Source organism: Sus scrofa, chromosome X, assembly GCF_000003025.6.
Source record: "Sus scrofa isolate TJ Tabasco breed Duroc chromosome X, Sscrofa11.1, whole genome shotgun sequence".
NCBI classification, from domain to species: domain Eukaryota; kingdom Metazoa; phylum Chordata; class Mammalia; order Artiodactyla; family Suidae; genus Sus; species Sus scrofa.
Window position 1 is genome coordinate 40,171,819 of NC_010461.5, and position 23,689 is coordinate 40,195,507.

Here is a 23,689-nt window from a genome sequence, read left to right on the forward strand (position 1 = left end):
CATAGTAACTGCACAGTGGAGAAACTTGGCAGACATCACCCTAACCAAGTGAATACCACCAAAAATGGGACACTCTGACCTCCCGTCTTTTTTTTTTTTTTTTTTTTTTTGTCTTTTTGTCTTTTTGCCTTTTTTTTGGCTAGGGCCGCTCCCTCGGCATATGGAGGTTCCCAGGCTTGGGGTCCAATCGGAGCTGTAGCCATCGACCTACACCACAGCTCACGGCAACGCCGGATCCTTAACCCACTGAGCGAGGCCAGGGATCGAACCCGCCACCTCATGGTTCCTAGTCGGATTCGTTAACCACTGAGCCACCACGGGAACTCCTCTCATGTCTCCTGATAGGCTCTGCAATGAAGAGAGCACAGCATCTCTTCCAAGGCATTCCTGACAAAAATGATAAAAACTAAATTGAATATATTTTTTGTCTTTTTAGGGCCACATCCATGGCATATGGAGGTTCCCAGGCTAGGGGTCAAATTGGAGCTGTACCCACTGGCCTACACCACAGCCACAGCCATGAGGGATCTGAGCAGCATCTGCGACCTACACCACAGCTCATGGCAATGCCAGATCCTTGACCCACTGAGCGAGGCCAGGGATCGAACCTGCCTCCTCATGGATGCTAGTTGGGTTCATTACCACCGAGCCACAACGGGAACTCCCTAAATTGAATCTTGAGGGAACACAGACAAATCCAAATTGAGGGAAATTCTGAAAAATAACCAGTATTTCCTCTTCAAACGTGTCAAAGTGATCTCACACACACACACACACACACACACACACACACACACACACACACTGAGAAACTGTTCCAGATTAAGGGAGACTAGAGAGACATGCCACTGAAAAGCAATATATAATCCTAAATTGAATCCTGGGCCAGAAAAAGAGTTTCTATGAAGGACATTATTGGAGAAATTGACAAAATTTGAATAAGGCTTGTGGTTAGATAATAGTGTTGTTTCAATGTTAACCTCCTGATTTTCAGAGTGGACTGATTGTCTTATTTGGCCACATCCATGGCATTATGGAAGGATTGCCACAGGCTTAGGAGTTCGAATCGAAGCTCAGCCACTGGTCTACACCACAGCCACAGCACCTCAGGACATGAGCCGCGTCTGCGACCTCCACCACAGCTCACGGCAACAACGGATCCTTAACCCACGGAGCGAGGCCAGGGATCGAACCCGCATCCTCATGGTTCCTAGTTGGATTGATTTCTGCTGCGCCATAACGGGAACACCTATATGCGAGTTATTTGTACTATTCTTTCAACTCTTCTGAAAGCCTTAACTTATTTTAAAAGAGTATCAGGGGAAAAAAAATAGAAAAGAAGTGAGGTGTTTAAAAAGACGACTGGGTGCTCTGAACAGCCAGTGGGGTTTTGCCACCTATGAGACAGCTTTGTCAGTTTTATGGCCGGGAGGGTTGCTTGAGGGGCTTCCGATATTGGGATAGTTTAGCCTTTTCCCAGGAGGCTCCCTCTTCAGTCCTCCTGCTGGGAGGGATAGGCCAGGCTGTCAGTGCAGAGGGGGGCAGGAAGCTGGCAGCCACTGTGCACGCATGCCCTTGATCCCCCAGATTTCGGTGTGGCCTGCTGCCCTAGTTTTTTTGCTGTCCCTGAAAACCCTGGGATTGAGTCTCTCCTGGGCAGGAGCTTCTGATGGGTTGGATCTCGAAGGGCCGTTACCTGGCTGTGAAGGGGCGGGGGCGGGGGGGGGGGAGACTGGCATCCAATGCTTTTCTCTCTTTTTTTGGCCATGCGCACGCGGCCCCGGGGCCAGGCATAGAACCCACGCCTCAGCAGTGACCCAAGCGGCTGCAGTGACCACGCTGCATCCTTAACCCCTAGGCCACCAGCAAACTCCAAAATTGCTTCCTAAAATGGCCTTTTAAGACTCACCCTCGTTTCAGCCTCCTCTCTCACTTCCTGAGGGATCTAGAGCCATCAATTCCTCCACCTTTCCAATGATGCTGCGGTGTCAGTTGGGATCCTTCTCAGCATCCTCTGCTGCCCGCTTAGGCTTCAGTTCTTTTGGTCCTGCTAAGCTATTTGATTTCCAGCTTCCAAAATTTTGTTTCTATTTTTCTCCTCTCTCATTTCCCCCTGTGTGGTGGTTTATGCCTATGAAAAATTCCACTCACTCTCACTTTAGTAGGGGTTACAAGTGTTCCATCCGTGATTTTTAACAGTCTGTGCACAAATCGCTCTGCATTCTTGATTACTTCCTTTGGATAGCGTCCCAGAAGTGAAATTATTGGGCAGAGTGCGAAATCCTTTTGGAGGCTCCTGATGAACGTTGCCAAATTGCTTTTCGAGAGGATTATATTTTCATCAAGTTTCCATGACTTGCCTCTTTTCCTGAAATTCTGTCTGCCTGAGGTAGGATTATTTTAAAAACACAAAAACACGTGTTATTTTGATGATGGTAATATTAACTAGCTTTTGGCCCAATTCCCCCTAAAGCATGATATTTTTTCAGAGAGAAGCTCCAGGTAGGGGCAGGAGGCGGAACGATGGATTCAGCTAAATGGCTGGGGGTGGAGAGGTTGGGTCGGGGGGAGTGAAGGGGGAATTGGACTCTTTTTTTTTTGGGCCACACCCGCAGCATATGGAGGTTCCCAGGCTAGGGGTCCAATCGGAGCTACAGCCGCTGGCCTACACCACAGTCACAGCAACACAGGATCCGAGCCACATCTGTGACCTACACCATAGCTCACGGCAACGCCAGATCCTCACCCACTGAGTGAGGCCAGGGATCCAACCCGAAACTTCATGGTTCCAGTTGGAACCCAAAACAGGAACTCCTTTTTTTTTTACTTTTTTCTTTTTGTTTTGGTTTTTAAATGATTTTTATTTTTTCCATTACACTTGGCTTACAGTGTTCTGTCAATTTTCTACTACACAGCAAGCAAAGTGACCCAGTCACACATACACATATACATGCTTTTTCTCACCTTATCCTCCATCAGGCTCCATCACAAGTGACTAGACAGAGTTCCCAGTGCTACACAGCAGGATCCATTGCTTCTCCACTCCAAAGGCAATAGTTTGCATCTATGAACCCCAACCTCCCAGTCCATCCCACTTCCTCCTCTTCCCCTTTGGCAACCACAAGTCTGTTCTCCAAGTCCATGAGTTTCTTTTCTCGCTCCAGGATGCAGTCAAGGACCGCACCTTGTACGTAGATCTTATGTCTCCTTAATCTCTTCCAATAAGTGATGGTTATTTAGTCTTTCTTAGTCTCTCGTGGCTAATTGCAGCTTGTCCCTCAATCTGTCTGCTGTGCTCTCAGGATTCAGTTGAGGTTTGGCATTTTGGGCAAGGTAACCACCACAGGGAGGCTGTGCCCTTCTCAGTGCCTCATAGCAGAGGGTACATGGTGTCTACGGGACTTACGACCAGTGATGCTGACCTTGACCACTTGGTTAAAATCGTCTGCCAGGTTTCTTCAGCGTAAATTTACTATTTTTCCCCTCATAATTAATGAGTATGTAAGTGACAAGATAACTTTGAGGTGATGCCAGCATCTCCTTTCTCACACTTGGATCTACTAGTTTTAGCCCCCATTGACCATTTTCTTTGGGGGGGGTATACCCATGGCACATGGAAGTTCTGGGCCAGGGATCGAATCCAAGCTGCAGCTGTGAGCTCGGCCACGGCTGCAGCAATGCCATGTCCTACACCTGATCTGCTGCAGTGGGAACTCCCCCGCAGACGATTCTTGCCTGTGGGAATTAAGACCGTGGTGTTTGCCCAGTGGTGATTTTTCCATTCCCATCATTTTTTCTATGTTTTTTCATTGGAATTCTACTCTAAGAAGAACTCTTGCCTCCCCCATTTGTTTATTTATATGTTTATTTTTATCTGTATGGTCGCTTAAGAATTGACTTTATTCTATGGGTTATAAGCCGTTATATCATTATTTATTTTATATTCAAAGTGTCCCCAATTTAGCTACTGGCAGCCCCCTTCAAGCTGGCTCCTGTGTCTTTTTAACATGCCTCCAATTTTTTGAGCACCTCCCTCCTTTCTGGCAGCACAAGATTATTCCAGGTTCATCTTATACTGTCCCTGTTCTTAATCTTAGAATCAGCCACTCTTACCAAGGGCTCTTTTCTTTTACTGAAGAAACCAAGACCCAGGCACTAGGTCCTGGGGTGTTCCTGCTTAGAGGCCATCTCAGAGACAGAGCTAGGAAATATATTTCTTCCTTCCTTCCTTCCTTCCTTCCTTTTTCTTTCTTTCTTTTTTTCAGAGCTAGGAAATATCTTTCTTTCTTTCTTCCTTTCTCTCCCTCCCTCCCTCTCTCTCTCTCTCTCTCTCTTTCTTTCTAGGCTGCACCGGCAGCATATGGAGGTTCCCAGGCTAGGGGTCGAATCGGAGCTGCAGCTGCCGGCCTACACCATAGCCACAGCAACACCAGATCTGAGCCACGTCTGCGACCCACACCACAGCTCACGGCACTGGCGGATCCTTAACCCACTGAGCGAGGCCAGGGATCGAACCCGCAACCTCATGGTTCCTAGTCAGATTCGTTAACCACTGTGCCACGACGGGAACTCCTAGAGCACAATTTTTGTAGATGGTTCCTCTTTCCTCTCTCCTTTTAAACTGAGGTGAAATCCACATAATATAAAATTAGCCATTTGAAAGTGTGTTCGCAGTTCTTTTTGTTTTTAGTCTTATACCATGTAGTCAAAAGACTTACTTTGGGAGTTCTCATCATGGTGCAGTGGAAACGAATCTGATTAGGAACCATGAGCTATGGGTTTGATCCCTGGCCTCGCTCAGTGGGTTAAGGATCCGGCGTTGCCATGAGCTGTGGTGTAGGTCGCAGATGCAGCTCAGATCCTGCGTTGCTGTGGCTGTGGTGTAGGCCGGCAGCTGTAGCTCCGATTGGACCCCTAGCCTGGGACCTCCATATGCTGCGGATGTGGCCCTAAAAAGCAAAAAAAAAAAAAAAAAAAAAAAAAAAAGTCTTACTTTCATGTTACTTAGATTATTTCCTCTGCGTAGCAATTTTACTCATTTGTAATTGAGTTGGGCCCATCTGTTATGGTTTGTATTTCATTTTAGTTCAACCTGTATCCTGTTTGACCTTCGTTATTTAGTTGTAGGTCAGGCGAGGCATTCCCATAGTTCTAAGAGTCAGGTTTGTGCAAAAAGGTAGACTCAGAAAAGATTCCCCCTTCCTCATCCCCCAGTCCCACCCCCATTCCTCTTTTTTCCCCCACCCCATTGACACCCACCCCCTGTAGGTATCTCCTTAGCTTCTGGTGTATTCTTTATTCCACACACATATATATTTTTTGCATCTCAGGTGAATGGATACACAGGTGTGTTATCTCTCTCTCTCTCTCTTTTTTTTTTTTTTGATTGCACCTGCATCATGTGGAGATTCCTGGGCCAGGGATTGAACCTGCGCCACAGCAGCCACCAGAGCCACAGCAGTGATGATGCCAGATCCTTAACTGCTAGGCCACCAGGGAACTCAATATTTCCTTCTTTCTTACATGAAAGGTAGCATCTGAGAAATACTCTTGTGTGCTTTGCTTTTTTTTTCTCACGTCACTGTCAAATTACAAATCTTAATTTGTACTTAATTTGTCATCTTACAAATCAATTCCATATCAACTCCGAGAGATCTCCTTTATTCGTTTGGAGGGCTGCACAGCACTCCGTTGTGTGGATGCACTGCAGTTCATGCAAACATTCTCTCATGTGCGGGCATTTAGGTTGTTTCCAGTATTTGCAATGACAAACAACACTGCAATAAATAAGCCCCACGAGCTGCCTTTTGCTAGAGGAGCTGGCGCAGGATCTGCAGGCAGACCAACAAGTCTGCTGCCAGAGCCGCTGCTCCCTCTGTGCAGCTGCACCACCGCCACCACAGACAGCTCAAGCCTCAGACTATGCCCTGGTCACCCTAGTGGGCTGGGGGTGCTCCCTCTCCTCGTCTGCTTCTCTAAAGCCACTTGAACTGGTTGCTCAGCTCCCCTTGGCTGGCCTCTTCCTCTAGGTTGCCTTCTTGGAGGGTTTTATTCTATCTGCACATTTCGAGAGCCCCCTGTGTGGGTGTTGACCCACCCCTGCACAGCCCGCAGCTGCAACCGATTTTAAACAAGGACCCAAAGAGCTGGGGACATACTGGAGTATGCTTGTGTGCACCTGAGTGCAGCTGTGCCAATATCTGTGGGCGACAGGCCTGGAGTGGGCAGAAAAGCCACATCACCACGCACAGGCAGGGAGCCTGGAGCTTTCGACGGGCCAAGATGGATACTTGGGGCGCCTGGATACTGAGTGTGAATGGACATCTCGAGGCCCCCCACGTATCCTGCCTGAAAAGGATTCCCTTCTGAGCCTGAGGGAGGGCCAGGCTGGGCTGGCGAATGCAGGGGCTGCCCAGCTGCCTTTCGTGATCAGCTCAGAGTCTGGATATGGGGAGGGAAGAGAAATGGCCCCAGTCTCAGACTATCTCGCAGCCTGCAGCAACCTGGAGGTTCTTCTGAGTCTTGGGCCAGGGATCGGGGTCCCTCCCAAACGGCTGCAGCACTCACCTTGGCTGTAGAGCACTTTCTGCCAGATAGCCCTCTGCTCCTTCCCTCCATTTACCATCAAATCTAGAATGCCCGTGTGTGCCAGGCTCTTGAGAGACTGTATTTCTCCCCCCTCCCTTTTTTATAGCTTTTTTAGGCTGCACCTGCAGCATACGGACGTTCCCAGGCTAAGGGTCGAATCCGAGCTGCAGCCGCCGGCCTACACCACAGCCACAGCCACGCCAGATCCGGACCACATCACATCTGCGACCTACAGCACAGCTCACGGCAACGCCGGATCCTTCACCCACTGAGCAAGGCATGGAACCCGCATCCTCACGGATCCAAGTAGGGTTCGTAACCCGCTGAGTCACAAATGGAACTCCAAGAGACAGTGTATTATTTAAACAGACCAATAACTCTGTGAGGGTAAATCTTTTTCTCACCATTTTATGGATGAAGAAAGTGAGATTCAGAGAGGTTAAGCAACCTGCCCAAGGTTACACAGTAACTGGCAGAGTCATGATTTGAAAGCAGGTCTGCCGGCTTCTGGGGCTCTAGATCTTTCCAAAATGAACACAAGTCCAACAAAAATATTTGGGCTCTAGATCTTTCCAAAATGAACACAAGTCCAACAAAGTATTTCTTTTTACATCTCCGTTCAGGCTCATGCAATCAGAGACAGGCAGAAGTCAGATGCTACAGGGGAGGACTGGGAAAGCAGGAGACCTAAAAATTGGCATTTTGAACAAATTGCTGGGAGCAGTCTCCACATTCTGAAAAGTGGGACTTGACCACAGGGCTGTAGGGACACCGACCTGATAGCTGCCACCAGTGGAGTCTGTTCTATGTCCATTTCTTTGCCCTGGTGGTTATTAAGTAGTTTATATATCACCTCGGGTTCCTCAGCTACTCCCCTTGGTTGTGCAGGTCAAGTGAGACCCCAGAAAACCCCAAGAACCCTCTACGTGGAGGTTAATTAGTCCTCTCAGGCACCCAGGGCTGGCTTTGTGAGCATGTGACCTATTCAGTCGCATGGGACCTGTGCTTAATTTAAGGCATGGCTGGCCCCATGCCGCAATTCTCACATTTTCATTTTGCACTGGGCCCCACAAATTATGTAGCTAGTCCTGCAGCCAAAAGGACAGGGGCCAGTAAAACTCAGAAAAAAACACTCTAATGCCTCCAATCAGACTCCAGGGGACTGAGAATATGGTAAGACCATTTTTTTTTTTTTTTTTTTTTGCCTTTTATGGAGGGCCGTGCCTGTGGCATATGGAAGTTTCCAGGCTAGGAGTCGAATCAGAGATGCAGCTGCCGGCCTACACCACAGCCGCAGCCACAACAGATCCGAGCCGTGTCTGTGACCTACACCACAGTTCACAGCCATGCTGGATCCTTAACCCACTGGGTGAGGCCAGGGAGCGAACCTGCATTCCCATGAATACTAGTCAGATTCCTTTCTGCTGAGCCATCATGGGAACTCCCAATGCAATGATTTTGTTCTGGCTGGCGTTGTCTTGAGTGTGGATTCACTGCTCTCCTGGGTGTTGAGGGGAAGGATGCCATGCTTTGTCCACTCAGGCTGCTGTATCAGTACCACAGACTGGGTGGCTTATAAAGTACAAACATTTAGTTTCCACAGTTCCAGTGGCTGGGAAGTCCAAGATGGCCACGCTGGCAGATTCAGTATCTGGCGAGAGCAATCTTCTTGGTTGATAGCCAGGACTGTCTTGCTGTGTCCTGACGTGGTGGAAGGAGTGGGCGAGCTCCCTGGAGTCTCTCTTATTGAGGGCACTAACCCCATTCATGAGGGCCCCACCCACATGACCTAGTTACCTCCCAAAGTCTTTGCCTCCAGATGCCATCACACAGGGGGTTAAGATTTCAACCTGTGAATTTTGTGGTGGACACAGTCTGGAGCACATGGTATATGAAGAACACCAAACAAAAAAGGATTGAAGAACACTGCAGTTCCCGTCATGGCTCAGTGGTTGACGAATCCAACTAGGAACCATGAGGTCACGGGTTCGATCCCTGGCCTCGCTCTGTGAGTTCAGGATCCAGCGTTGCCGTGAGCTGTGGTGTATGTAGGTCGTAGATGTAGCTCGGATCCCACGTTGCGGTGGCTCTGGCATAGGCTGGCGGCTACAGCTCCCATTAGACCCCTAGCCTGGGAACCTCCATACGCTGCGGGTGTGGCCTTAGAAAAGACAAGGAAGAAAAAAAAAAAGGTTGAAGAACACGTTCTCAGCCCGATCATTTTCTGAGCACCTACTCTGTGCCCAGCCCTGTGCTGGCTGCCATGGGGAACACAAAGTGGCCCTGTGCCACTGCCATCCTCAGGGAGCTCCCAACTGGCTGGGAAGGAGGGGCACAGATCTCTCTGGAATATCCTTGGGATAAGCCTCAAATGGGTGCAGACCTGGGGTTCAGGGGTACAGAGGTGGGATTTGGAGAGAGCTCGCTGAGGGGCTGGGCTGTTAGGAAAAGCTTCCGGTCAAGGGAGTGCTTGGGTCTTAAATGAGGCCTGGGACTTAGCAAGTGGAGGAACGCAACCGTGCAAGCCTCATTCCCGGGTCTGGGTACATAACACACTCCTTCCTGGTGGGTCTGGCTTTTGAATCCATCACAAGAGACTGGAGTTGAGGAGTATTTCAAGTTGGGTTCTCTGGAAGCAGACACTAAGAGTTCAGAGTATGTGTTTGTTTCCTGTGGCTGCTGTAACAAATGACCCCGAAGTGAGGGTCTTAAAACAATAGAAATGTATCCACTCAGAGACAGAGAAGGCAGGAGGTCTAAGATCAGTTTCACTGGACAAAAACAACAGGTTGGGAAGGGTGGTCAGTCCTCACCCTCCAGACCAAAGACTCTCAGGCAGCCCAAGCATGCCCTTCCAGAAACTTGGCCTGGCAACCTCACTGTCACGGTTGCCCCGGAAGTAGTGCCTGGAGAGGTCAAAAGGGAAGCCCCAACAGCAACGTAGTGTACCACAAAATAGGACTTTTCTTGGCTCATCTTTAAATGTGAGTGAAGAGACCAGAACCGGGCAGGATGGAGGCTGAAGGGGAAGGTAAGAGGAGTCTGGACTAGTAGCAGGAGTTCTAGAACTATCCCAGCAAACCGCTTTTCCTCCCTGGGCCTCAGTTTCCCCTGTCAGCAGCATGAAGCCTGTTAAGCCAGGCATTCTGACCTTATAGGTGGTGATTCAGAGGTAGAAAAGAGGGGGCCAACTGAGAGGGCCCTGGGGGGGTAGAGCTGGCAGGGAGGCTGGGTGAAGGTCCAAGGAGCCCCCACTTCATGTTTGAGGGGCCCAGGCAGTTTACATGGAGACCCACTTACCACATGGCTCACTATTTGGAAAGTCCCAAACACACACACTGCTGAATAAAATATATTCTGTTGGCTGACCTTGAAAAAAAATATTTTTAGAATGACCTCTAAGGCCAAGTTTGAATGAAAATTCTCAGACTCCTTAGAGTCCTGCCCTGGAGGCCGTGTGGAGAGAGCTGGCCCTGGTCCCCAGCTGTGGCTATAGCGAGAATGTTCTACTCACAGACCTCCTGCTCCAGGGAGCAGAGCTGGCTAAATGCCCCGTGGGGTGCTTTGAAATCTGGTTTTGTGGCTGGTGGGGCTGAGGCCACACTTCCCTCCGGGCTGGTCCCTGAGGCTGGAATACAGGGGCCATGTATTCTTGGTTCCTCTGCTGGCTGGCTTTGCCTCGAGGACACGCTGATGGACTTGGGTTGCCTGGACGGCAGTCTAGGATGCTCCCACCTGACCTCCTCACCCTCACTCGGGGGGGTCAGGCAGGCTCGTATGGAGCTTCTGGGCGGCCCTGGCTCCTTTCTCCCTCCCTTCCACGCAAGCATCCTCCTTCCTACAATCCTTGCCCATGTAATCCTGTCCTGACACCTGCGTCTCAGCCCCGCCCCGCCCCCATCTTCCCTTTTTACTCCTGACTTCTTCCCACACCATGAAATGTCTCTGGGCACCCCTGGAACAGAGGTACCTTCTGTCCGTGTGTTCCCTTGACCTGCAGTCTCCTCACCCCATGGCGGTGTGGGGAGCGGGGCAGGGCAAGGGCGCAGGAGTAGGAAAGGGCGCTCCCCTTGTCCAAGGCTAACATGCTACTGGCCAGGGGCCTCACCTTCCTGCAGTCTTTCCTCCATGCCAGCCTTCTGACTTCCCCAGGCTCTGTCTCATTGGCCCTGCCTGGGCATGCTTCTGGAACATTCTCTGTAACGACCTGGGCTGGGAGGAGTCAGAATGGATTCCTGACCGTTCACATCTCTGTCTTGTTTCATTAACTCAAGAGTCTGGTGCTGAAGAGAGAAAACGGAGGCTCAACAAGGCCGAGGGGCCACACCCCAGTCCGCCGATGCCCCGCCGTGAGCTCTTCCGTGACGGCCCAGCCAGGGCTGGGGGTGGGAGTGGGATGGGGGTCATGCCACCCTATCGATGGCGTGTTCCTCCATCCCTGGGAAAGGAATGGGCCCTTCTCCCAACGTCTAAAAGGGCGCTGCAATGGGAGGCCAAGGATGTGGTCCCCCGAGGCCAGCAAGATGCCTCAGAACTTCTCATTATACTTGCAGTCCGGGTAGCGGTAGGCAAATCTGGGGTCGCAGGTTCTCAGGGGCCTCAAGATGTCCTTCAGCCGGCTGGCGGCCCCCAGGACCTCAGGGTCTGGCCGGGCCCCCTCCCCACAATGAGCGAGCGCGGCGTCTATCTCCTCCTGCACCGGGGACGGGAACTTGGCCCGGAGAAGGGCGGGCAGCACCTGCCCGCACACCAGCACCAGGCTCTGCTTCTCGGGGATGGCGTCGCAGGAGGGCAGCTCAGCCTGGCAGCCAGAGACCAGGCAGCTAAAGATGTCTTTACTCTCTCCTGTCCAGGCGGCTACTTGGCTGCCTGCAAGAGAGACGGAGGCTATTATACGCCCTACGGCCTGAGTTCTGGGGGGGGGGGGGGGCACGAATTAGACTGGCTGGGCAAAGGGCTTCAGGCGGCCAGCCCCTCCAGCCAAGGGAGGTTGAGGGCTCAGGAACACCAGGGCCCCTGCTGAGAACCTGGGAGGGGTGAGGCTGGGGCAGGGGTCTCTCTGCTCCAACGAGATGAGGCCTGGGCATGGAAGTTTCCAGAACTCGGGCTTCAAATTATAGGGCTCACAGGTGTATGGCGATGCTCCCAAGATTATGACTGATTTACAGAACTCAAGTAAGTCCCAGGACAGGTTTCATTTGCCCCTTTTAAATACAAAGTTGGGGGAAAGACCAAGCCGTCCAGGATGTGAATTCAACCGGTGGTCGTGGGCCTGACGTTCAGTGGCTTACGTGTCCCGAATACTCTAGAATCAGCCCCATTTCTTCTAATGTGACTCTTCGTACTAAAGGCAAATCAGGAAATGAGTTAAGTGTGGGTTAATGGGCCTTTCTTTGTAGGCCTTCTCACATGAACAAAATCAGAAATCAGAGGTTAAAACCCTCGGTCTTATTATTGGGCTCGGAAAAATCTGGTTCCCAGCAGAGACTGGGATGTTTGGAGGGTTCTAGAACCCTGGATGAGCCCGTGCACACCGTGAGAAACATGATTCGCTCATACACCCTGTTTGGTGCCATGCTTTTCCAATTTGAAAACTTAATAAAAAGCCCAGGTGCCCAAAGGGATTGTGAAATGTGCCAGTGAATCAGCCAGATGGTTCAGATAAAGGCTAAAAGCATTGGATGAGAAGGGCTCTAGGAGTTCCCGTCATGGCTCAGTGGTTAACAAATCCGTCTAGGAACCACGAGGTTGCGGGTTCAATCCCTGGCCTCGCTCAGTGGGTTAAGGATCTGGTGTTGCTGTGACCTGTGGTGTAGGTCGCAGACGTGGCTCGGATCCTGAGTTGCTGTGGCTCTGGCGTAGTCCAGCAGCTGTGGCTCGGATTCGACCCCTAGCCTGGGAACCTCCATGTGCCGCGGGTGTGGCCCCAAAAAGACAAAAAAAAAAAAAAAAAAAGAAAGGCTCTGATGATGGGGGAGATGGTTCTGGGCGTGGCCGTGTGTGAGGAGGGACAGTGCAGGTCCCTGAGCCCCACAGACCCAATCGGCAGCAGCAGTGCCCTAGGAGGGTGGAGTTGGGGCCATGCCATGAGGCAAAATGCCCCCTCCCCTGGCCATGGACAAGGTCAAGTTCAGTTCTCCTTGGGAGCAGAGACTCAACAGGGCGAGAGGGGCAGTTTACAAGACAGCCAACAGTCCCCGAACTCGGGCTGCTCTACTACACATGCAGACCCGCAAGGCCCAGGAGTGCCACCCCCTGGTCACCCCTCCCTAGCTCCTGTTCCCCTGTGACAGCTGCTTGGCCAGGCCCATGCTGGGTACCTTCCTGCCTGTCGATGACGCCCAGCGTGCTGGCATCTCGGATGAACAGATGCCCGTTGTTGAAGATGCCAAACATGCTGGCGTCCACGTGGGTGAAGTAGAAGAAGTAGTTCAGATCGTTGCTCCTTAGAGACTCCAGGACGCCCAGGAGCTGGTAGGCTAGGTCGGCCGCCTGGTCAGGGGGTGCACCATAGAACTCCTGGAGCGGGCTGGTGCTGGTGCTCACCAGAAATCGGCCACAGGAGCCCAGGTACTTGGGCAGCGGCCAGCCCTCGGCGCCCGGGAAGATCTGCCAAGCCGAGCAGAGGAGGCATTAGAGGATTAGAGAGGAAAACTCTTGGAGGCAGCGCTCTGACTCCCACCAGGAGCAGACAGAGAGATCAGCCTTACACAGGCACCCCCCGTCCCAAGACACACCAGCAAAGCATCCCTTAAACCTCGTTCACCCCTCCTGGAGCACGGCGATACCCTCCTCCCCCACCTCCACCCCCACCGCCTTTTAATTCTGTTATTTATTTATTTATTGTCTTTTTAGGGCCACACCCGTGGCATATGGAGGTCCCCAGGCTAGGGGTCCAATCGGAGCTGTAGCCGCCGGCCTACACCACAGCCACAGCCACGTGGGATCCGAGCCGCGTCTGCAACCTACACCACAGCTCACGGCAATGCCGGATCCTTCACCTACGGAGCGAGGCCAGGGAGCCAACAGGCATCCTCATGGAGGATACTAGTCCGGTTCTTAACCCACTGAACCACAGCAGGAGCTCCCTAATTCTATTATTGGTGGAAGGATTTGGGAAAAGCAGCTCTTCTTTCCATAGTGAGGACTGCATTTCAACAGAGTTGCTGTGAACAGAATGCCAACGCGCTTGCCACGATTTTAGAGGGTGTTCAGGCTGCAGGGGAATGTTTTTCAGAGTTGTAGAGTTGAAAAGACAGAATGAGCATTTCAGATTTCACAGCTATCACTGCTTAGAAAGAGGCTATGGGGAGGAAAAAAGAGAGGCAACGTCAAGTTGATTTAAAGAAAAATATTTTAAAAAATAACGATGCAGGGGATTTCCCGTCGTGGCGCAGTGGTTAACGAATCTGACTAGGAACCATGAGGTTGCGGGTTCGGTCCCTGCCCTTGCTCAGTGGGTTAACGATCCGGCGTTGCCGTGAGCTGTGGTGTAGGTTGCAGACGCGGCTCGGATCCTGCGCTGCTGTGGCTCTGGCGTAGGCCGGTGGCTACAGCTCCGATTCAACCCCTAGCCTGGGAACCTTCATATGCCGCGGGAGCGGCCCAAGAAATACCAACAACAACAACAACAAAAGACAAAAATAAATAAATAAATAAATAAATAAATAAAAAATAAAAATAGTAAAAAAATAACGATGCAGGCACTAGGTTCTGTGATGGGGCCCAAATCATGAAGGTGACCCTTGAGTGACTCAAGTTTTAGGAACCACTGCACTGGCCCCGGGCGAATCTGCCTGGCTGGGGTAAGTCCACACTCACAGAGGCTGCTCCCCAACTAACTGGAACGTTCGACAGCCTCACACTGGTCTAGGGAAGCACACAGCCCCAGCCAGTCTCCTCCGTCTCCCTGTAAGAGTGCCGGGAGGCTGGGATTGGCATATACACACTACTATATATAAAACAGATAACCAACAAGGACCTACTACATAGCTCAGGGCACTCTTCTCAATACCTTGTAATAATCTATAGTGGAAAAGAATCTGAAAGAGAATATGTATCGATGCACAACGGAATCACTTTGTTGTATACTTGAAAGTAACACAACAGGACGTCCCATCGTGGCTCAGCGGAAATGAATCTGACTTGCATCCATGAGGACACAGGGTCCATCCCTGGCCGTGGTCAGTGGGTGAAGAATCTGGCATTGCCGTGAGCTGTGGGGTAGGCTGCAGATGTGGCTCGGATCCTGCGTGGCTGTGGCTGTGGTATAGACTGGCAGCCGCAGCTCTGACTGGACCCCTAGCCTGGGAACCTCCATATGCCGTGGGTGTGGCCCTAAAAAGACAAAAGAAAGAAAGAAAGAAACACAGCATTGCAAGTTAACTGTACCTCAATTTTAAAAAGAAAGAGAGGAGGGAATCCTGGCCTTTTTTTTTTTTTTTTTTTTGACTATTGAGGCAGCTCTATCTAGAATGTTTCTTTAAACGATGGGAGAAATGACAGAAGCTATAAATACTTAGCGTGCTTTTTTTTTTTACCCCCTAATTTTCCTTCTTCAAAAAATGAACTCATCCCAAATGAGATCCTGCTGGGTAGCACTGGGACCTCTATCTGGTCACTTCTGATGGAGAAAAAAGAATGCATACATGTATGTGTGACTGGGTCACCTTGCTGTACAGTAGAAAACTGATAGAACACTGTAAACCAGCTATGATGGAAAAAATTGAAATTAACAAAAAAGAAAAAAGAACTCATGCCCTCTTCTGATGATTTTCTGTGGCCCTCTCCATTTCAGCCCACTGACCATGTTCTGAAGACCCTTTCTTATTTGCCCCACCCACCGGGACCTCTCCCACTGTGAGCCCGGGAGGGCGGCCCAGGGCCCCCCAGCGATGTCTAAATGTGTGGCCAAGGAGCCATCCCTAGGTTGGGGGCAGATCCACGCCATGCCCTTCCTGGAAGTGGCCAGGTCGCTGGCCTTGGCTCCTAAAGGAAGGACAATGGGAGGAGAAGGCCTCCGTGGGTGCAGGACAACCAGCGATTCCTCCTCCTGCTCCAGGATTGAAAATGCCAACGTTACTAGGCAGATATTCGCAGAAAGAGCTTGGACCCTGAGGTCAGGCAGCTCTGGGTCTGGATTCCATCACTGACACTGGCTAGGGGACTGCGACCAAGTCCTTCACAGCTCTGAGCTCCACTGACTTTGTCTGCAAAAGGGGTCAATAATAATAGTCCTGTGGGGTTGTCGAGTTGTCGTGAGCATTCAATGAGGTGATGATGTGAAAATGCAGCCCAATTGCTGGTACATAGCAGGTGCTCAAGAAATGAGTTGTTAATTTGTACTCAGCCATGATGCCTTTGGCCAATAATATAAAATTAATACCTTCTATTAAAAGAATATATAATCATCTACTATATAGCATAAATAATCAAAATAAACATAACAATGCCTTAGATCATAATTACAATGTACTGTATTATAAACTATTGGAATAAAATATATTATAAATAATTAGAATAAAATATATTATAGATAATATAATAGATCATAATATGATATAATTAAAATAATATAGTTATATGTCATTAGAATAAAATATATTATAAATTATTAGAATAAATATAAATATATCATAATTATTCTAATATATTAGAAATAATTATACTATAGTTCATAACAGTAATAATTATTCTTTTTTTTTTTTTTTTGTCTTTTGTCTTTTTTTGTTGTTGTTGTTGTTGCTATTTCTTGGGCCGCTCCCGCGGCATATGGAGGTTCCCAGGCTAGGGGTCCAATCGGAGCTGTAGCCACCGGCCTACGCCAGAGCCACAGCAATTCGGGATCCAAGCGCATCTGCAACCCACACCACAGCTCACGGCAACGCCGGATCGTTAACCCACTGAGCAAGGGGCAGGGACCGAACCCGCAATCTCATGGTTCCTAGTCGGATTCGTTAACCACTGCGCCACGACGGGAACTCCCATAACAGTAATAATTATTCTTAACTGCTGTCGCGTGGCTTCTTCCTCCTCCACCTCCTCCTCTATCTGCACCTTCTCTCTCCTTGGCCCCTTCGGTCTCCTCTTTCCCTCTCTCTCCTCTCCCTCCTCCTCTTATTCCTCTTCCTCCTTCGTCTCCTCTCCTTTCTCTTGCTCCCTCCTCCTTTCTCTGATCCACCAACCCACTTCCTAGTTTCCTCTGTGCCCGTTAAATACATGTCCAGACTCTTGGGAATCTGGGAGAAATGGGTGTGCTGGTGTCCGTGCCCCATAAACACCTGTGGACGTGTTAAGGGGCTGTCTCTACCGCTGGACTGGAAGCTGCATGAGGGCAGGTTCCCCGCCTGTCTTGTTGACCAGTGTGTCCTCAAGTTCTAGTGCATCCTTACTCCTTTTGTAGTGGGAGGGGGCCATTGGCTCCCTGATCAAAGAGAAGGAGACGTGCGCGCGCATGCATAGTTCTCTAGTCATGGAGCATAGCCTGTATCCACGAGCGCGGGCACATCTATAGTTGCCTGCCGAAAATGTAGAGTGTACCTGCTAAGGGGGACAAAGAAACTTAGATGTCGCGGGAAAACAAGAGGGGTATATAAGGCGTCCCCTGCGCTGTGTTCGGGGCTCAGCCTCTGGATACTAATCCGTTGAGCCAGTGCCTGGCTGGAATAAACGCTGCTTCCTGGTAAAAAGCTTTGATGTCTGGTTTCTCTGCACAGAAGTCCCACTTACAAGTTGGCCATTTCCTTACTGATGGACATTTCAGTTACTTCCATTTTTCTCTCCTTTCCAAGCGCAGCTGCACAGCACATGAGGGAGTCATTCGTTGGTTATTTCGCCACCTCCCGAGCTTGCTCACATTTTGCCGATCTTTGAGGCACCTGGGCAAAGTTGCCCTCTTTCCCAAAGTCCTTCAGGGCTGCCTCTGGCAGTGACAGTGGCCATTCCCCGCCGGCCCCCTCCCCAGCTCCCACACCTCTTTCCTCTGCCGCGACCACAGCACTTCCCCCCTGCAGAAGCCAACACGTAATTACCAAATGCCACGAAGGTACGAAGGTGGGCTGGTGGCCCCCAGGTGTGCAGGGGAAGGGAGCGAGAGCTCAACCCAGGGCCCGCCCCCTTGGAATCCGACGTGAATCGCCCCCCTGGACGGGTTTTCCGGGGGTCGCTGCTTCGTACCTGTAGGAGGATGGGATGTGCGTTGACAGCCAGCGTGTAGAGGAGACGCAGCTTGTCGCGGTCCGTGAAGTGGTCCATGAAGATGCTGCCGGCGTCAGCCACCTCCGCATAGCGCCGGACCACGCGGTCCAGGAGTCGCTGTGATGGGCAGCGCAAGAGAGGGCTGGGCAGGCCCTGCAGGGGGAAGTGGGAGAGACCCTGTGAGAAGGAAAGGGCGCTGAGTGCTCACAGCGGGCAGGCAGGACCTGCTGGTGGGCCGAGATCCCACTATTGGGGAGCCAAGGGGAGAGATGGGGGTGGGGGGTGGAGAGATCTGAGCAGGCTATGTGGGAGGGGCATAGGGTGGGATGGGGTGGGATGCGGTGGGAGGGGGAGGCCAGGGGGCGCCCAGGAGAAGGGACTGAGCCGTCCATCCTGGGGTCAGCGTAGGAAAGCACTGGACAGGCAGCACGCCCCCAGCAGTCAGTTGGCGCTTTGGGCCCCTTCCCTCCCACCCGACCCGCCGCGTGTCTCCACCGCATTCTGCAGCTGGGGAATTGGAAGCTTGCAGAGTGTAGATCACCAGCGGAAGATTCAGGATTTGAACCTGTTATGAACTGCGTTTTTGCCCTCCAACCCCCCAGTTCAAATGTTGAAACTCTGAGCTCCAAAGGTGAGGGCGTTAGGAGGCGGAGCTTTGGGGAGGTAATGGGGTCCTGGGCGTGGAGCCCTCGTGAATGGAATTAGCGTCCTTGTAAGAAGAGGCATGAATGAGAGAGCTTGCTTCCTCTCTCTTCTCCATCCATGCGGAGACCAGGAGGAGACCGCTGGCTGCGAACCAGGAAGAAAGCCTTGACCAGGAACCAACGGGGCTGGCACCTTGATCTTGGACTTCCCAGCCTCCAGAACTGTGAAAAACAGACTTCAGTTTTTAACCCACCCAGTCCACGGATTTCTGTGACGGCAGCTGGAGCTGACTAAGGCAGAACCCTATCTGACAAGATTCTAATAGATTCTTCTATCCATGCTTTGTCCCCTGCAATAGGTCCTGCCCCTCCCTCCCCGATCCCTGTAAGCTCCCCGGGTGGAGCCCAGAGATGATTCCAAGCTATGGGAACATCTCGTTGCTTCCGATAGTCTTTTCCTACACAGCCTGAAATTCGGGTATTAGAGAGAATTATTGTTGGGGCAGCGGTGGTGGAAGGAAAGTAATTTCGTCTTCTCTTTTCTAAGAGCCAACTTTTTTTTTGGCTGTGCCCATGGCTTGCAGAAGTTTCCAGGCCAGGGATCGAACCCACGCCGTAGCAATGACAATGCCGGAGTTTTAACCCGCTGTACCACCAGGGAACTCCCTTAAAAGCCGACTTTGAAATGAAAGCACCTGTGGGAGAGGAAGGACTCTACTTGGCTGCGACGACAATAATAGGTCATAATTATTGAGTGCTTATTATACAACAGGGGCTGTTCTAAGCCCCTCACAGGTAGTGTGTTCTTTCATTTCCTTGCCCAGGAGCATAATGAGGTAGGTACAATTATTGCTCCTATTTTAAAGATGGCAATACTGAGATTTACAGAGACTGAATTGCTCCAGGTCACACATACTGACTCTTTGAACTCAGGCAACATACCAGGTCATTGGTAAGTAGATGGAGCCAATCAAGACCTGCATCCTTATCTTTTTTGGTTGTTTTTTGGCTGCCCCATGGCACATGGGGTTCCGGGCCAGGGATCAGATCCGAGCTGCAGTTGTGACCTATGTGCAGCTGAGGCAATGCCAGATCCTTTTAACCCACTCGGCTGGGCAGGGATTGAAGTGCATCCTAGTGCACTGAAGAGACACCACCGATGCTGTGGTGCCACAGCAGGAACTCCTACGGTCCTTATCTTTACTGGGGTTGTAACCCTGCAGTTGGGTGAGCTCAGGGCACTCATTCTTTCACCCACCAGTGTTTGCAGAGCCTCTACCAAGGACCAGGTTGAATTCTAGGCACTGCGGATGCAATAGGGGACCACAACAGGGCCTGCCCTTTCAGGCCTGTCAGGTGGAGGACAGTCTAGGCTAGGGGTTGAATCAGGGGTTGAGTGCCCGGCCATTCGGATGCAGTACAGGGAGAGCTGTGACTAGTGTTTGATCCAGCAACGCAGGATCCGAGCCTCTTCTGTGACCTACGACACAGCTCACGGCCACGCCAGATCCTTAACCCACTGAGCGAGGCCAGGGATAGAACCCGCAACCTCATGGTTCCTAGTCGGATTCATTAACCACTGAGCCACGATGGGAACTCCCCATTGTTCTGATTTTAAAAGAAATCAGAACATTTTTGTGGGCTCCACAAAGGCTTCTTGGGAGACAGGGAAGTCTACACGGAGGCCTGAAGCAAGGGTAGAGTGAGGTTGCCAAGTGGGTGGGAGGGCATCTGTGCAAAAACCTTAATGACTTTGGAGTTCCCTTGTGGTGCAGTGAGTTAAGGATCTGGCATGGTCACTGCAGCGACTTGGCTCACTGCTGTGGCGTGGGTTCGATCCCTGGCCTGGGAACTTTTGCATGCCATGGGTGCAGCCAAAAGCGAAACAAAAGAACAATAACAAGAAACCTTAGTGATGCATATGGCTGCCCAGAATAAAGATTCCCTTCTCAGCTCCCTTTGCAGCTAGGTGTGGTAACATGACGAGGTACTGGTCAATGAAATATAAGTAGAAATTTCTGAGAAAGATCCTTAAAGGGAGCGGGTGTACATCCTTTTTCACTCCGTCTTCCTTCCTGACTGGAATGTGGAAGTGATGGCTGTGCCTGGGCAGCCATTTTGGACCAGGACATGCTAAGGATTGTGGAGCAGAAAAATGGAAGTAGCCTGGATCCCTGACACTTACAGAGCCACTCGATCAGCCCCAGGCAGCTATGTATCAGCTTCTGTTATGTAAAAGTGAAGTACATTTTGATCTTGTTTAAGCCATGGTTACTGGGATTTCTTGTCACATGCAGCTGAACTTAGTCCTAAATGCCACAGAAGGAGTGAATGGAGGCAGGAAGGTCAGTTAAGAAGATGCAATGGTTCAGGAGTTCCTGTCGTGGTGCAGCGGGAACGAATCCGACTAGGAACCACGAGGTTGGGGTTCGATCCCTGGCCTCGCTCAGTGGGTTAAGGATCTGGCGTTGCCATAAGCTGTGGTATAGGTCGCAGATGCGGCTCGGATCCCGCATTGCTGTGGCTGTGGCGTAGGCTGGCAGCTGTAGCTCTGATTCAACCCCTAGCCTAGACTGGGAACCTCCATATGCCATGGGTGCGGCCCTAAAAAGCAAAAATAAAATAAAGAAGGAGAAGACGATGCAATGGTTCAGATGTGGGAGATAAGAGAATGAAAACTCTAAAGATGTTTGTAGGTAGTAGAATCTACAAGTCTTGGTGATCAGCTGAATGGGGGAGGGGGAGCCAAGGGAAAGAGAGGAGCCGGAGCTGGTACATAACATAAGGGTGGACACCAGAGGTATCATTTGCAAGGGTGATCTTAAAGTGCGCTCAAGGTTCCTTAAAAAACTAAACGTAAAACTACCATATAATCCAGCCATCCCACTCCTGGGCATATAGCCAGAGAAAACTACAATTAAAAATGATACATGCACTCCAACGTTCATTGCAGCACTGTTTATAATAGCCAAGACATGGAAGCAACCTCAATGTCTGTCGACAGAGGAATGGATAAAGAAGATGTGGTCCATATATACAGTGGAATACTATTCAGCCATAAAAAAGATGAAATAATACCATTTGCAGAAACATGGATGGACCTAGAGATCGCTTATATGTGGAATCTAATAAAAATGATACAAAAGAACTTATTTAAAAAACAGAAACAAACTCACAGATTTCAAACCCCACCTTATGGTTACCAGAGGCGAAACTGTTGGGGGAAGGGAAGAATTGGGAGGGTGGGAATAACATATTCACACTAGTGTATAAAGTAGATGATTAGGAGCTCCTGTCGTGGCTCAGTGGTTAAGGAATCCGACTAGGAACCATGAGGTTGTGGGTTTGATCCCCGTCCTTGCTCAGTGGGTTAAGGATCTGGCGTTGCCGTGAGCTGTGGTGTAGGTCGAAGACGTGGCTTGGATCCCGTGTTGCTGTGGCTGTGGTGTAGGCCGGTGGCTATAGCTCCGATTCGACCCCTAGCCTGGGAATCTTCATATGCCGTGGGAGCGGCCCTAGAAAACACACACACACACAAAGTAGATGATTAACGAGAACCTACTGTAGAGCACAGGGAAATCTACCTGATAGTTTGTAATAGCCTATGTGGGAAAAGAGAATGGATGTATTTATGTGTATGACTGAATCACTTTATTGTACACCTGAAACTAATACAACATTGTAAATCACCTATATTCCAATAAAATAAAATTTAAAAATGCATGTTCACCAGATAGGGACTCCCAGACATTGAAAAACTTATGGTCTCCAGAGTTGGGGGGTGGGGGATGAGCTTGGGCTGTGGGATGGAAATCCTGTGAAATTGAATTGTGATGATCATTATACAACTACAGATGTGATCAATTCATTGGAGTAGTTAAAAAAAATAAAAATAAAAATAAAAACAAAAAAGCATGTTCACAAACTCTTTGACAGCCCTCGCATCAAGGGCGGAGTCTACTTCCCCTCCCCTGGAGTATGCACAGGCTTTGGTGACTCATTTCTAGTGACTGAAATGCTTATGGGAAGGCTGCTGTAAGAGGGCTGAGCCTCAGCTATAAAAGGAGATACGGCTTCTACTTGGCTCGCTCTTGTTCCCAGCCACCATGCTGTAAAGAAGCCCAGGCCACATGAAAAGAAGTCACGATGGCTCACCCTCACCCAGCTGAGTCCCTGTTTTACAGCGGCTTCAACTTGCTGGCCATGTGACTGAGCCATTTCCAAGAGGGCTCCTCCAAGCGCAGTATTGAACCACACCAGCTGATGCCACACGCAGGTTGGTGAGCCTTCCTTACAGAGCCCCGCCCAAACTGAATATGCATGAGTAAAGTTGACAACTATTGTTGTTTTTAAACCTCTAAGTTTTGAGGGGGTTTGTTACACAAATGTGTATATATATATATATATATATATATATATATATATATATTTTTTTTTTTTTTTTAAGGAGGTTCCCAGGCTAGGGGTCAAATTGGAGCTGCAGCGGCCAGCCTACACCACACTCACAGCAATGCAGGATCTGAGCCATGTCTGCAAACTACACCACAGCTCACGGCAACGCCGGATCCTTCACCTGCTGAGAAAGGCCAGGGATCGAACTTGCATCCTCACAGATCGTTAGTCAGGTTCGTTATCACTGAGCCACAATGGGAACTCCCTCCGTCTATTTCTGTTTGGTATGCGCTGGCCAAGTGCAAGGCCACGGTGTTATTGGCCGATGGCAAACAGACTCGGGAAACCAAACATTGCCAATAAAATAAAGATTGATTTCAAAACCAAATACATACTTTTGGGGGATTTCTCATTGCTTTGGCATTTCTACATCACTACTCCTTTCCGTACACAGGGGCCGCAGCACCAACTCATCATCTCCCGATGAAATGCCAGAGGAAAATCAAAACCAGGCCTTGTGTTGCCCCCTCCCCTTCTCATGCCATTTCCTCAGCCTTGCACTTCCTGCCAGCTGCCACCCCTAGGGAACCAGCCAGCCAGGCAAGGTTGGCGTGGCGCTTGTGCCCGGGCTTTTGTTCGGCTGCACTGTCACGAACCTGGGGTGTCCACGCTGCGTGGTACTGACAGTGAGGGTCACGCTTGTCCACCACGATCCTTGACAGTCCGTAAAACAGTCAGTGAAATGTAATGAGTGTGTCATGGTGATGGTGCGTTTTACGTGTCAACATGGTTAGGCTATGGTGCCCACTTTTTCAATCAAACGCTAGGTGTTGCTGGGACGATGTTGGGTAGGGGTGGTTAACACGGGC

General features: G+C 50.3%; 1 protein-coding gene across 1 annotated transcript in view; it reads right to left on the reverse strand.

Moving 5' to 3' along the window:
- Positions 7,471-23,689, reverse strand: part of CXHXorf36 (chromosome X CXorf36 homolog) — a 43,723-nt gene continuing 27,504 nt past the window's right edge. The window contains exons 4-6 of the mRNA XM_013986078.2: positions 17,764-17,961; positions 12,909-13,197; positions 7,471-11,457 (exon numbers count right to left, since the gene is read on the reverse strand). Of these exons, the coding sequence (XP_013841532.2) occupies positions 11,117-11,457; positions 12,909-13,197; positions 17,764-17,961 (828 nt within the window). The 3' untranslated portion in view covers positions 7,471-11,116. The remainder of the gene's footprint in view (positions 11,458-12,908; positions 13,198-17,763; positions 17,962-23,689) is intronic.